Source organism: Typopeltis vanoorti, chromosome 20 (assembly GCF_054136105.1).
Source record: "Typopeltis vanoorti isolate ZY-2024b chromosome 20, IOZ_Tvanoo_1.0, whole genome shotgun sequence".
In the NCBI taxonomy this organism is placed as follows: domain Eukaryota; kingdom Metazoa; phylum Arthropoda; class Arachnida; order Uropygi; family Thelyphonidae; genus Typopeltis; species Typopeltis vanoorti.
This window is the reverse complement of record NC_143568.1, coordinates 42,233,123-42,247,324: the sequence shown is the minus strand read 5'-3', so window position 1 is coordinate 42,247,324 and position 14,202 is coordinate 42,233,123. Positions and strand designations below refer to the sequence as shown.

The window sequence follows — 14,202 nt, the reverse complement described above, 5'->3', positions numbered from 1 at the left end:
GGAAGTCTTGGTTTCGAGTCTAGTCGGCGACTAGAGGAAATTTATCTAAGCCTTTTTTCGACCGGTTCCCGAGTTAGTCGATCTCTGGCACGGGCAAGCAGGTTTTTCCTCCCGGAAACTCGGGTTTTTCGTCCTGTAAACTCAAGAAAATCGACCGTAGAACCCACATTATTTCAGACATTAAATATATTGTGTTAGGATTAGAAACCACGAGATGGCGGCACATTTGAGCCGTCTCTCTTCACTGCGTATTGCTTAATTAGTGATAGCCTTGGGCCATCTGTCTCTGACTGGGTACCAGTGGAGATTGAACTGCCCACTCAGTCTCCAAAAAGTTAGATAGGGCTAAATGGCCTCGCCTACTCCGTATATACGGGAATAAAAAGGCGTTAGCTGATTATATTCATGCAATTACTTGGGCTTATAACTTCACATCTATCCCTGCTTGCTCAACTTTATAACACCACTTCTCACCTTACAATCCATTGCTATGCTGACTATCCCATACATACATACTTCCAACAACCACTCCTCTCATACTATTCCCATGACTGCCTGTTCTCCCATCCTCATCTCTCACACCACTCATCTCTCCATTCACAATCACTTCAGTTTCAGTTGTTCCACTCTCATGCTCTTTTACATCCTCTGAGCTCTTGTTCAGATCACTCATTACACTCCCTTATAGCAGTGGTCACTTCGTTAACTCAAACCAAGTCCAATTATATGCAATCCACTTTTACACGATTTCATCCATCCCTCGAATGCATCCTACACATTAACAAACTACACTGTGCCTCAGCAACACACCACCTTTCCTACCATTGTCTTTCGTTCTACTCAACAACCTCCTGATATACAATCGTAACATTCTCTGTCTAACCAAATCATCACTTGCTCATTTAGTCCTCATATCCAAAGCATCAATATCATGTTCTCCACCCCACCCCCTCACCACCACTCACATTCCACAATTACCATATTTTTAACAATGGAACATTTTTTTTAATAACAGAAAGAAGGAAAAAAAAAAAAAGGTGATGACTGACTGGAGTCATTCATCACTTCTTTTTCTACTTTCTTTCATTCTATTCTTTCAACTGTATCTAACAAACTCCTAATCTCACTGTGCACATGCATCCTGCTTCCCGTCTTGTTCAACTTATGCTTCAAATCCTACATTTCTTTCATTCACACTGGCACTCATATTACAGCAAATCTCATTTTTCTTTGTATTGACAATCACTTGCTTTTCTTCCAGGCATGCTCTCTTTCATTCTTGCAATCACACTGCCTTTTGTTTTGTCAATGTCTATTGTACTTACTATTTTCTCACTTTGTCTTACAGAGGAAATGTCTCAGTAGCACAATTGGAAGAACGACGGTTGTTGCGCCTCGAATGGAAAAGGCCCAAGTTTGATTCTTGTCATGATGAGAAGAATCTTAATATGGGTTTTTTCAATGGAAGGTGAATTAGTCAATCTCATATGGAGGTAGCAAGGTTTTTTTCTCCCAGAAACTCGGGTTTTTCATTGTGCACCAGACAAATCGGCCTTCAGTACACATGCAATTGACAGACAAAAAATACTGGTGGCAGTGGGCAGTAGATGGCATTGGTGTAGATATTGGTAGTGGCAGTTTGCTGCATTTGGTGGAGACAGAGTTGTAGAATAGGTGCCCTTCCTCGATGAGTCTCTGGACTCCTTGAAGGCATCATGTAATAATAATAATAACACTGACACAATCTTATACTGTTCACTGACAATCATTCATTATAAATTTATTTCTCATTCTGTACCCCAATTTACTGATACCACACAGTTCATCAAAATATTACATCTGATGCAGATCCATACCCTCACTTATCCTCCAGAGTTCACTATAAATACATACTGCACTCATAACAATGAACAGTCCTAGAGAAATCAATTTGATTCTATTTGATCTATGTGAGAAATCTATTCACTACATTTGATTTTCATGCTTCATATTCTTTAACAATGTCCTAGTGATTGAAAAGATACATAAACAGTGGAAAGAAAAAATGATAATTATAATTCCTAAGAAAGGAGATCATTTCACTAGATGTGGGAATTGGAAGAGAATTAACCTACTCACCGTACCTGTAAAAATTTTCTGTAGAATACTGATAAATAGGATTAAAAATGAAGTACAATGGATATTAAAGCATGAACATGCTGGTTTTAGAACAGGTGGTAGTACTCTGCACACATTTTTACCTAAATTTTATACATTTTGCTAACGCATTTGACAGTATTGGCAGAGAAACATGGTTAATTATTAAAGTTATGGAATTCCTGACAAATATGTGAGAATAATGCTGGCATAGCAGTTAGTGTATCCACTCTCCAGCCAAAAGGCTGTGGGTTCGAATCCCACCATGGGCATGGATGTTTGTGATTGCCTGTGAAAATACTAGTGGTGGTGGACAGTAGATTCCGTTAGTGTAGTTCCGGTTCGTTGTAGATGGTGGACTGTGTGGTGGAGACAGAGTTGTAGAGTAAGCCCTCTCTCGGTGACTCTTTGGACTATAATAAATTTAGTTTAATCCTTTATCCAAGTGTAAGCAAACAAAGTTTGCACCTGAAGTATCTTCAGGACTGAGGCAACTCGTGGTAAAGAATTAAACTAAATTTATTATAGTCTAACCAAGTGGGAAAAAAACTTCCAACGTCTTTCTCTAAATCCAAATTAATTTAATAATAAGGTGAGACACATTTTGGCAACTTGTATAGGTAAATATGACTTCTCCATTGCTTCCACCTTAGTATCACCACCACTGGGTCTGGCTCCACATTGACGAGACCTCAATAAAGGTCGAAACCGGTGGGTAGTGGTCCTTCCCTTAATGCATAGCATTATACATGTCTGCAAGGACATGTGGTTTGCATTATGAGAGATACTAAGACAATGAGTGATGAGAGCTTGGCCCACCTTTACCACGAGTTGCCTCAGTCCTGAAAATACTTCTGGCGCAAACTTTGTTTGCTTACACTTGGATAAAGGATTAAACTAAACTTATTATAGTCTAACCAAGTGGGGAAAAACTTCCAAGAGTCTTTGGACTCTCTGGAGGTGTCATGTAATAATAATCAAAGAAATGTATAATGGAAATAAAAGTTCATAGCAAACAACATCCAAATGGTTTGAGATATATGGTGTAGGGTAGGGTTGCGTAATGTCTGGGTTATTGTGTTTAATATAGTCATCAATTGGATTATAAGAAAAGTTACAGGTACAAGAAGAAGAATTAAATGGAATCCTATGTCACAGTATTGTTATTATTATTATTACATGACACCTCCAGGGAATCCAAAGACTTATCGAGGGAGGGCACCTATTCTACAACTGTCTTCACCACTCAATCCACCAACGAACTGCAACTACACCAATGCCATCTACCACCCACCACCACTACTACTATTTCTGCAATCATAAACATCCATGCCCACAGCCTTTTGGCTGGGGAGCAGATACGCTAACCACTCGAACAACCAGGTTGGCATGGTTATACTGATGACAAATTTTTGACATCATCAAAATACAATGATATACAAACAAAATCAGATGACGTATATAAAATAGTTGAAATGGTTGGTCTTAAAATATATACGACTAAAACAAAAGTGCTTAAACTAAACAGCAAATGCCACAAAAGGTTCAAAATCAATTGGCATTCTATAGAAGTTAAGAATTTTGCATACTTGGGAGCAAATGTAGATACTGAGGTGGGAATTGAGGGATATAATGCAAAATCTGACAAAAGCTAATACTGCTTGCAGAAAATTAAATACTATATGGAAATCCTCAAAATACCATAATAATACCAAAATAAAGATCTTCAATAGTAATATTAAGGCCATATTATTATGTGGGTCAGAGAATTGAAGCTGAACAAAAAACAGGAAGTTCAATTAAAGTTTTCAGACAAAATGTCTGCATAAAATATTTAAAATATTTTGCCCCAGTATATAAAAAACAATGACTTGTATAAGCGGACTTGTGCAAAAAAAATCATAATCAAATTAAAAAAAAAAAAAAAAAAAAAAAAAAAAAAAAAAAAAAAAAAAAAACGCAGATGGAGATGGAAATGGAATGGGCACATACTGAGAATAGACAGAGGAGCGTTTCATACAGTGCTTTTACGCAGATCCCAGAAGGAAAATGGAAAAGCCTAAATTAACTTGGCAGAGAATGACAGAAAAGGAATGAGGAATGGCTGTCTGGAAGAGCTTCAGAAGTCGAATGACGGCTTAGGACAAGAAAAAATGGTAGCATCTGCTACTAATGGCTCAGTTAAGTAAGTTTGAGCGCGGTTAGTAGTTGGAAGGAGCTCAATCGCGCGATGCTGTTGGCATACTCTCCCTCGATGAGTCTTTGGACTCCCTGGAGGTGTCAAATAATAATAATATTTTTTTTTTTTTCTGGAAGAAACAGATCCCGGCCTTATGTGTCATGAGGCACGAAGACGATAAGTAAATATATTGTGTACCTTGATCTCAAAAAAAAAAAAATTATTTTTAATTGGAAAGGATCTGAGACTATCAGAAAAATAAATAACGTTTGTCAACACCATTCAGGTATATAACCACATCACTCATTATCACATCAGTTCATCCTAGGGATATTATAGCTTGGCTGTTACAGATGGCATACGTCTTGTATCATTTCGAACAGCCTAATTTCAAGCAAAAATGCCCAATTTAAATTAAAACAGAAAATCGCTGACAAGACCTTATTACAGAATTTCAATAAATTGTCTAACTGAAACAGAATCAATTTGCATCATTTCAAAACCAATCTAAAAAAAAAAAAAATTAACAAAACTGATAACTCTCGATAGGGGTTATCAGTTTACATTGTCTACGGATACCTCAAAATTACATAAATATCCTATTAGTGACAGAAGACTTGACTCATTATCTCAGAATGGATGCACTTCACTAATGAAATAATCTAATGATATGTTTCCCGAATGACAGTCAGTGATAACAACGCTAAACTAAAAGAATATATATATATATATTGGCTTATTTAACATTACAGCTGAAAAAAAGAAAATAATTCTGATTTCATAACTAAACACACAAAATGTTGGTTGACACTTCACGCGTGCGATCAGCATCTAACTGAATAAGAAAACCTTGCCTACTTACCATACTAAATGATAACTCAAGAAGATTAATTATCTTTAACAGAAGAGGTCATGAAGAATTAATTTATTTATTCCGTCCATCGGAACCACACTAAACAAACACCACAACTCGTGCTCATACGATGAAATAAAACTAAAATGGGGAAAAAATTATATGTATATATCCGCGCCCTCTTTAATTATATAACTGAACAATACATTATCTTATTACCGACAATTCGGTATCAAGAAATCTGAAAGAATATTCTCAAGAAACTAAAATAAGATAATTTACACTAAGAAAGAAAGCAACAACATAGAAAGCTCGAGTCTGACAAACTACAGTACTCATAATTATTTAAATTGAACATCTGTTCATGATATAATATTTCATCTGCGTTATTCACTTTTCCGCATGGTGGCTTCTTCACTAATGAAGCCTTTTGAGGTAACGACCAGATAGGCCAAAGTTTGTGCGCAAACATTGTCAATTAAACCACTGAACTGCTATACATATATCGAGTGACAACGTTTCAAAGACACTGAATGTGGATAGTGTGGTGTTGATTAATCTAATTAACTGCTGTCCATATTATGTGTCAATGTTTCATAGATCGATGTGGATCATGTGGTGTTGTGTGGTAGAATGGCTTCAACCGATGGATCCCCAAACTCCACGGAGACGTCGTGTAAAAACAAAGGCGATTTTTAATGCCTTTTATTCCCTTATAGGGAGTAGGCCTGGCCATTTTAGCAATATCTAACTTTTGGGGACTGAGTGAGCAGTTCGATCTCCACTGGTAGCCAATCGGGGATAGTTGGCCCAAGACTATCCCTGATTATAAGCGGCATCCGATGCAGATACTGGTAAATAAGTGCTGCCAACTCGTAGTCCCTAACCCGGATCCTAACCGAATATGTTAGCCTGAAATGGGATGGATTCTACGTCGATTTTCTTCGGTTTAGGGATGAGAAACCCAAGTTAACAGGAGAAATAACTGCATACTTATTACAGAGAAAGACTAACTCAAGAATCGGTCAAAGCAAAGCTTAGGGGGCGGGAGGTCCTTTAGTCGAAAACTATGTTTGAAGTTAAATCCCTCTTCCTGTAGTCTAGCACAGAGGATGAAAACACCACTTCCAATGAACTACTACTACAAATAATAATGATATTTTATGTGTCTTTTTTACTTTTGAAAAGCATGGTTTACCGGAAAGTAACCAACGAGCAAGAAATATGAGAACATTGTAGTTCCTATTCTGTACTTTATCCATCACATATAATATCTCTAAGCAGTTTTCCAGAACTCGTAGCTTGAATGCACACACTACACTACAAAATACTACTCCAATCACTAATGTATGTCTGTATGTGCTGTAGTTTACTGATTAGAATTCCATGTCGTGGTATCCTGTCAAATGCTTTTGCAAAGTCCAGCAATATCATTGTAAACCCATTACTTTTAACCAACACAGCTGTCACTGTATTCTAAAATATCAAGAATGTGAATGTATATAATGTAAATTGTAAATAAAAATAAACGTATGTAATGTAAGCGTCTCCGTAGCGCAATTGGAAGAACGACGGTACATTGCGCCCTTCGATTGGAATAGGCCTAAGTTCGATTCTCGTCGCGACGGGAGGAATCTTTATCTGGTCGATTTCAATTCGAAGGTGAGTTAGCCGATCTCATACGGAGGTAGCAGGGTTTTTTCTCCCGGAAACTCGGGTTTTTAATTCCGCATACATAAAAATCGGCCCTTCAGAACACACGCAATTTACAGACAAAAATTACTAGTTGTGGTGGTGTTGGAGGTGGGCGGTAGATGGCGTTGATGGAGATGATTCGTAGTAGCGGTTAGGTGTAGAGACAGTTGTAGATGTCCTCCCACGATGAGTCTTCGGACTCCTTGGAGATATCAGGAATAATAATAATAATAATAATAATGTATGTAAACAAATGCAATGCGTTTATATTTAAGCAAATAGAAAGGAGTTCGTTAGACGACACACACACACACACACACACACACGCCGAGTAAGGCATTCCAGGGTTCGAATGCTTGTTCGTGCTCTTAGTTTTATTTTTTACAAATTCGAGTGCTCAGATGAGAACAATCGTACCTCGGGTCGATCCTATTTTAACACAGATTTTGTGCACTATCGAACATGAAAAGTGAATAAATCTAGCACCGACTGATACATTACAGTGGTCTTTCTCAAAGTATGCAATGCACTCATTATTATGCTACGGGGCGTATCAGTAATTTTTTATTCTAACCTTTTGGTTTGAATACAACTAGTGAGAGTGTATCCATTATCCTGTTACCCTTAAAGAACGTCCATCTCACCATAGGATTAGCTGATATAGCAATGACCAGCACATCCTCAAGGCACACACACACACACACACACACACACACACACACACACACACACACACACACACACACACACACACACACACACACACACACACACACACACACACACACACACACTGTTGCATCTGGGAGGGATAAAGGTCACAAGCAGCAGTTCCCTGAAGTCAATTCAATTCAATGTAAGTATTAGTTATGGGAACAAACAGCAAATCTGAAAGCACATTTTTAGAGAACTGTAGGAGTGGTAGTGTGTAGTGTTCGTTGAGAGATCGTGATATACTCCAGATTTACTTGAATATTACGTAGTTTTGTTTGCTTTGCGTATCTTCGTGTGTCTGTTTGTGGGTTTTTGGTCTTTAAATTTATTAATTTGATGAAGTATGATAGAAGTGAGTATGGCTCCCGTAAAAAGGAAAATGGCGGCTAGTAATAATGGTTCGCCATTTTTATTCAATAACCATAATATAAAGGAGATTATTCAGTGTATTATCTGCGAAATGTACGCTTTCCGGAATGCGGTTGGTGTATGGTTAGTTGATAATAAAGGAGTGAATGTGTGTAGAAAATGTAAGGAAACTGAGGAATTATAGTGTATTTCAGGTCGTGAGTGTGATATTTTTGTCAAACTTCAGAATGAAGAAAATAGTGATATAACGAGAAATGGCGAGGTTGTACTAGAGAACTGTGAGGGCATGAATGTAGAAAGTAAGATTGATAGTATTAATACAGAACAAATTAATGGTTTAACAGAAAATAAAAAAGATGAGATTGATACTATGAGTGAGATCACGTTACTGAGTGGAGCGATACGAAGAGCAAAGCGGCAGCTAGAGCATATGAACAAAAGTCTACTGAATGTACCAGCCAATAATAAAAAGTATGATAGAAAAAAAATGATTGAGTGTGAACTTAAACAAAATGAAGGAGAGAGTGCTGTGTGGAGACTCGTTAGTACGAGGTGTGTTAGTAAAGGAGTTCACAAAATCGTACCAACCTGGAGCGACCATCAAGGACGTAACTGAGCCTATTAGAGAGCAAAAGGAAGGGTGAAAGAAATGATTGTTGTGGCAGGTACGAATTATTTGAAAGGAGATAAAATCGAAATGATAGATGACCTCAATGAATTGTTTGAGGTAGCAAAAGAAAAGAGTGAGAGAATTAGGATGATTAGTCTTTTTCCACGGTATGACAGTGAAGTGTTTAAAAAGAGGGCCATAATTGCAAATGACTTTATGCGTGGGTTATGTATAACGAGGGGTGTGGAATTTGTGGACGTGTGGAGTGAGTTCGATGGGCGAAAGGATCTATATAAGACGGATGGCTTGCATTTGAATAGATTCGATGTAAGGAGACTTAAAAAAAGTGTTGTTGAATGAAGTGGATGTGCAGAATCAAGGAAACTAGATTTATTAAGGGGGGGGGGGAAGATATGCATACCTTAGGGAGGAAGTTGAGTGTATGAATGAGTATAATATGCCCGAGCGAATAAGGACAACAAATCAGAATGGGACAGTTAGTATAAGGCATCAAGGTAGGAATGGGGCTATTTCGGGGTCTGAAATTCATGAACATTAATGCTAGGAGTATTAGGAACAAGAAGGAAGAATATTTGACCATGATTGGCACTTCCAGACCACAGGTTATTGGCATTAGTGAAACATGGCTGACTGTAGATGATATAGCTAGTGGGAATGAATGTGATGGGTATAGTATGTTCAGGAATGACAGGGAGAATAAAATGGGGTGGGAGTATTGTTGATGATAGCTGACGAGCTGCAGCCAAGGAGAATAGAAGTTGAATTGCAGGATAGAGAAAAGAGCATATTTGAGTCCATTTGGTGTGAGATTGTGACTAGCAGAACAAAATATACAATTGGGTGCTGCTATAGACCAGGTGATAGAATAGATGGTGGAGATAGTATGCACAAGCAAATAGAAGAAATGAGTGGAAGGAGGGTAATTATTATACAAGATTTCAACTATGGTCGCATTGATTGGAATGAGGAGAGAACACACGGGAGGAAGGAATTGGATTTTTATGCGGTTATTAAGGGATAACTATCTGCGACAGCATGTAATTAAAAATACTAGGGGTCAGAGAGTGATTGACCTAGTAATTGCATCTCAGGATTTGGCTGTAACAAATATGACCACATTGCAACCACCTGGTGAGAGTGATCATAGGGTCTTGACTTGGGAGGTGGCTAAAGGTGTGGAATTTACAATTAAGACAGGGTACATGTGGAATTCTCGCGCTGGTAAGTAACAAGCTTAGGAGTTTGATTGGTTCAGTGCCATGGCAGGTACAACTGCAAGGGCTAGAAGTTGATAATGCATGGGAGGCAGTTAAGAAGTCTTTGCATGAAGCAATGGCTGAGCATTGGTCACCTAGGTTTCTTCTTGATGGGGAGGAGGTGGAGAGGATCCAGAGGCGAGTGACCAAGATGATAGCAGGTCTGTGGAATGAACCGTATGAGAACAGGTTGAGGATTTGTGGGTTGCAAAAAATTGGTTGATAGGCGGAGGAGGGTAGATATGATTGAGACATTCAAATTACTGAAGGGTTTCTATAAAATTAATTCAGAAGATATTTTTGAGAACAGGGCTGGTTTTGGGAGGACTAGGGGACATCCATGGAAACTGGGCAAAAGTGTGGTTAGTAAAGGTGTTAGAGCTGGGTTTTTTACTTTTAGAGTAGTGAATGAGTGGAATGCGCTCACTGAGTCTGTGGTGGATGCTGTGACAGTGAATGAGTTTAAGGCGAGGTATGATAGATACTGTATGAATGTCAAATAGTTGTGATGAATATGATTTGGGGCCTCCCTCGATGAGTCCAATGACTCCCTGGGGTTGCCCGTAATAATAGTAATAATAGTAATAGTATACCTAGAGTCCGAATAATAAATTAAGTAGGGGTTAAATGGATGAATAACACCATTAAGCTTGAGCTCCAAAAAAAGAAATAACTATGTTGGGAATTTAAGGAGAAGGGTGACAGGCAAGCACATGAACGGTATAAAGCGCAAGCCAGAGGGGCAACGAGTGTGGTAAGAAAAGCAAAAAAGGATTACGAAAGAACATTGCACATGCAGGGTAAAGAGAATCTCAAACAGATTTTTCGATATGTTGCAAGTAAATGAAAAAATGTACATGGCAGAATGATTTTAAAGAATGCCAATGGAAGGGAGATAACTGAATCAGCTGATAAAATTGAGTTATTCAGTGAGCACTTTTCAAGAATATATCATCCAGGTGGTGACATTGCACAAATGAATGAACCAATAGATTATACGGGAATTATGGTGAACGAAGTGGATGTGAGTAGTCTATTGCATAACCTCAATGTCAATACATCTGTGGGATTGGATTGTATACCAGCTCGTGTGGTACGTAAAGCAGCTAAAGAATTGTCAGTAGCCTTGACCATTTTGTTTAATTTGAATCTCGGGTCTGGGTTAATCCCGAGGGGGTGGAAAGAGGAGAAAATAGTTCCACTGCATAAAGGAGGTTCCAAGACTGCTGTTTTAAATTACCGACCGATTAGCATATCAGGAATCGTTGTCAGGGTCTTGGAGAAATTAATCAAGAAAAGAATAAAGGATTGGATAGATGAAAATGGGATATTGTATGGGGGACAACATGGTTTTTTCAAGGGTAGATCATGCCTCAATAACTTGCTCACGTTTTATAACACAGTGATGGCTGAACTGGATAAGGGTAATGGGTTTACAGTGATTCTACTGGACCTTGCAAAGGCCTTTGACAGGACACCACATGGAACTCTAATCAGTAAACTGGAACAGATGGGGATGGATATAGGTTTGGTGAAATGGATAGGAAGGTGGTTGCTGGTGAGATACCAGAGAGAGGTTTTGCAGGAGTTGAGTCCAAAAGATGGCTTGTGACTAGTGGTGGGATGCAGGACAACTTGCAGGACTTGTTCATCAATGATATAGGAAAGGATCTGAGAGGAACTGTTCATTTGTTTGCTGATGATGCAAAGTTGGGTAGAACAATTGTGAGTGCACAGGATGTCAAAATTTTACAGGATGATTTGGATTGTTTTTGAAGACTGGGCTAAGGAAAATGGATATCAATTTAATGTGGCAAAGTGTAAGGTTATGCATTTTGGGGTGAAAAGATTAGCAGCAGTATACCACATTGATGGAATTGTACTCCAGTATATTGACAAGGCCAGGAATTTGGGAGTGTTGGTGGATTGGGAGTTGAAGTTTAGGGGACACATTGCAAAAGTGGCTAAATCAGCTCATGAAATCACTTGGCTTCTGAAAAATACTTTAACAAGCAGAGACAATCAAGTTATTGTTCCTGTATCGAGCCTTGATAAGACCCCATCTAGACTACTGTGCCCAGATATGGGTGCCAGGGTTTCTTCTTGATGGGGAGGAGGTGGAGAGGATCCAGAAGTGAGTGACCAAGATGATAGCTGGTCAATGGAGTGAACCTTATGAGAACAGGTTGAAGATTTGTGGGTTGCAGAAATTGGTTGATAGGCAGAAAAGGGGTGATATGATTGAGACATTCAAATTACTGAAAGATTTCTATAAGATTAATCCAGAAGATATTTTTGAGAATAGGACTGGTGGTGGGAGGACTAGGGGCCATCCATGGAAGCTGGGCAGGAATGTGATTAGCATGGATGTTAAAGATAGGTTTTTTACTTAGAGAGTGGTGAATGAGTGGAATATGCTGCCAGAATCTGTTGTGCATGCTACGACCGTGAATGAGTTCAAAGCGAGGTTTGATAGATACTGTGTGAATGTCAAATAGTCGTTCTTGACATGATGTTAGGGCCTCCCTCAATGAGTCTGTAGATTCCTTGGAGTTGCCCGGAATAATAATAATAATAATAATAATAATAATAATCTGCACTAAAATGAAACAATAGGATGGCAGCATGGCACGAAATTTATTTCGAGAAAGCCTTCGATTTGTTGAGTAACGTTGCCAAAATACTCAGGGATTTACGAAATTATTTTAAAAAAAGCCATAGTAACTGCAGTGAGCAAACTAACGAAAATATTTAAAAAATAAAATAAAATAAAAATCTCGGAAACAATCCACCATAACAGGTCAGATATAGCCTAATTTACATCAACCAACTCCACTATATATTCGCAAGTTGTTAAAAAACAACTTGTGAATACACTAAAAGCTAAGGCGAAGCGGGAAAACAAACTTTCTTTAAATTGTCAAACTGGTAACTCAATTAAACAACAAAGAAACTAACCATATCATAAAAGATAAAATAGATCCAAGAATAATCAAAATAACTGTAACAGAAATGAAAAGTATTAAAAACAAAGTTCCTCCGTAAATCAGTCGTATAGACGAAGCCCTTAGGTAGGAAATATCTGGGTTCGATTCCCGTACATGACGTGAAGAACCTTTATCTGCTTTCTTTCGATTGAATGTGAGTTAGCCGGTCTCATACGGAAATAGAGGGACGACATAACGAAATCTTTTAGGAATGCAAAGAAACATTTGCAAATTCCAGTAAGAAATTATATTAATCAAGTGGATATTAAATCCAGTATTTCAAAGCCGAATGTAGAAACTATGAAAGTTTTTACGAAATTTGACCACAGAGCTTAGAGGAATACATTCGCCGGCATTTGCGAGTAGCCCTAGTGAGGACTTTATAGAAGATATGATCGATTGCCCAAATGTCCATATATTCACTTTTTATTGGTCCATTTTGATAAGGTTTCAGTGGCCTGAGAGCTGATTCGTACTGGTTGGTCCTCCTCAGAGACCATGCAGAAACCTTCAGAGAGCAAAAACTCTTGTTCAGTACTAAGGAACTCGAAGTGTCGGAGAGATGCATTTTTCGTAAGCGAACTCTCGGTCAGTGCATGAAGTGTTTAATAAAATAAAGAGCGAAATGGTTTAATTTCGGCGATGCAAAATTATATAAATCAAGTGGATAATAAATTCAGCATTATTTCAAAGGCAAATGTAGAAACTATGAAAGTTTTGTTTCAACAGCTGTCGGGCCAGTGAAATCTTATCAAAATGGACCAATAAAAGTCGAAAATATGGACGCTTCGTCAAGCGATGATATCCTCTGTAAGGGTGACTCGTAAATGCCAGCAGTTTCTGCCAGTAAATTCTCTGGTCAAATTTCTTAAGAATTTTAAAGTTCTACATTCGGTTTCAAATAATGCTGGATTTAATATCCACTTGATTTATATAATGTTGCATCGCCGAATGAAGCCTTTTGGCTATTTATGTTAGTAAAAGCCTGTGTAGCTCAGGGGATGTGGCGTTTGCATACCACGGCGCTTGGCCGCACGAAGGAAGATTTGGTTTCGGGTATAGTCGGCGACTAGAGGAAATTTTTCTAAGCCTTTTTTCGACCGGTTCCCGAGTTAGTCGATCTCTGGCACGGGCAAGCGGGTTTTTCCTCCCGGACACTCGGGTTTTTCGTCCCGTAAACTCAAGAAAATCGACTTAGAACCCACATTATTTCAGACATTAAATATATTGTGTTAGGGTTAGGGACCACGAGATGGCGGCACATTTGAGCCGTCTCTCTTCACTGTGTACCGCTTAATTAGTGATAGCCTTGGGCCATCTATCTCTGATTGGTACCAGTGGAGATTGAACTGCCTCAGTTCAATCTCCACTGAGGATTTTGG

At 38.5% G+C, this 14,202-nt stretch overlaps 1 protein-coding gene across 3 annotated transcripts in view; it reads right to left on the bottom strand.

Moving 5' to 3' along the window:
* Positions 1-5,310, bottom strand: part of LOC150095396 (ubiquitin-protein ligase E3C) — a 662,747-nt gene extending 657,437 nt beyond the window's left edge. For all 3 annotated transcript variants that reach the window (XM_090409807.1, XM_090409808.1, XM_090409810.1), the window contains exon 1: positions 5,178-5,310. In XM_090409807.1, the coding sequence (XP_090265933.1) occupies positions 5,178-5,180 (3 nt within the window). In that variant the 5' untranslated portion in view covers positions 5,181-5,310. The remainder of the gene's footprint in view (positions 1-5,177) is intronic.
* Positions 5,311-14,202: the final 8,892 nt, after the last annotated feature.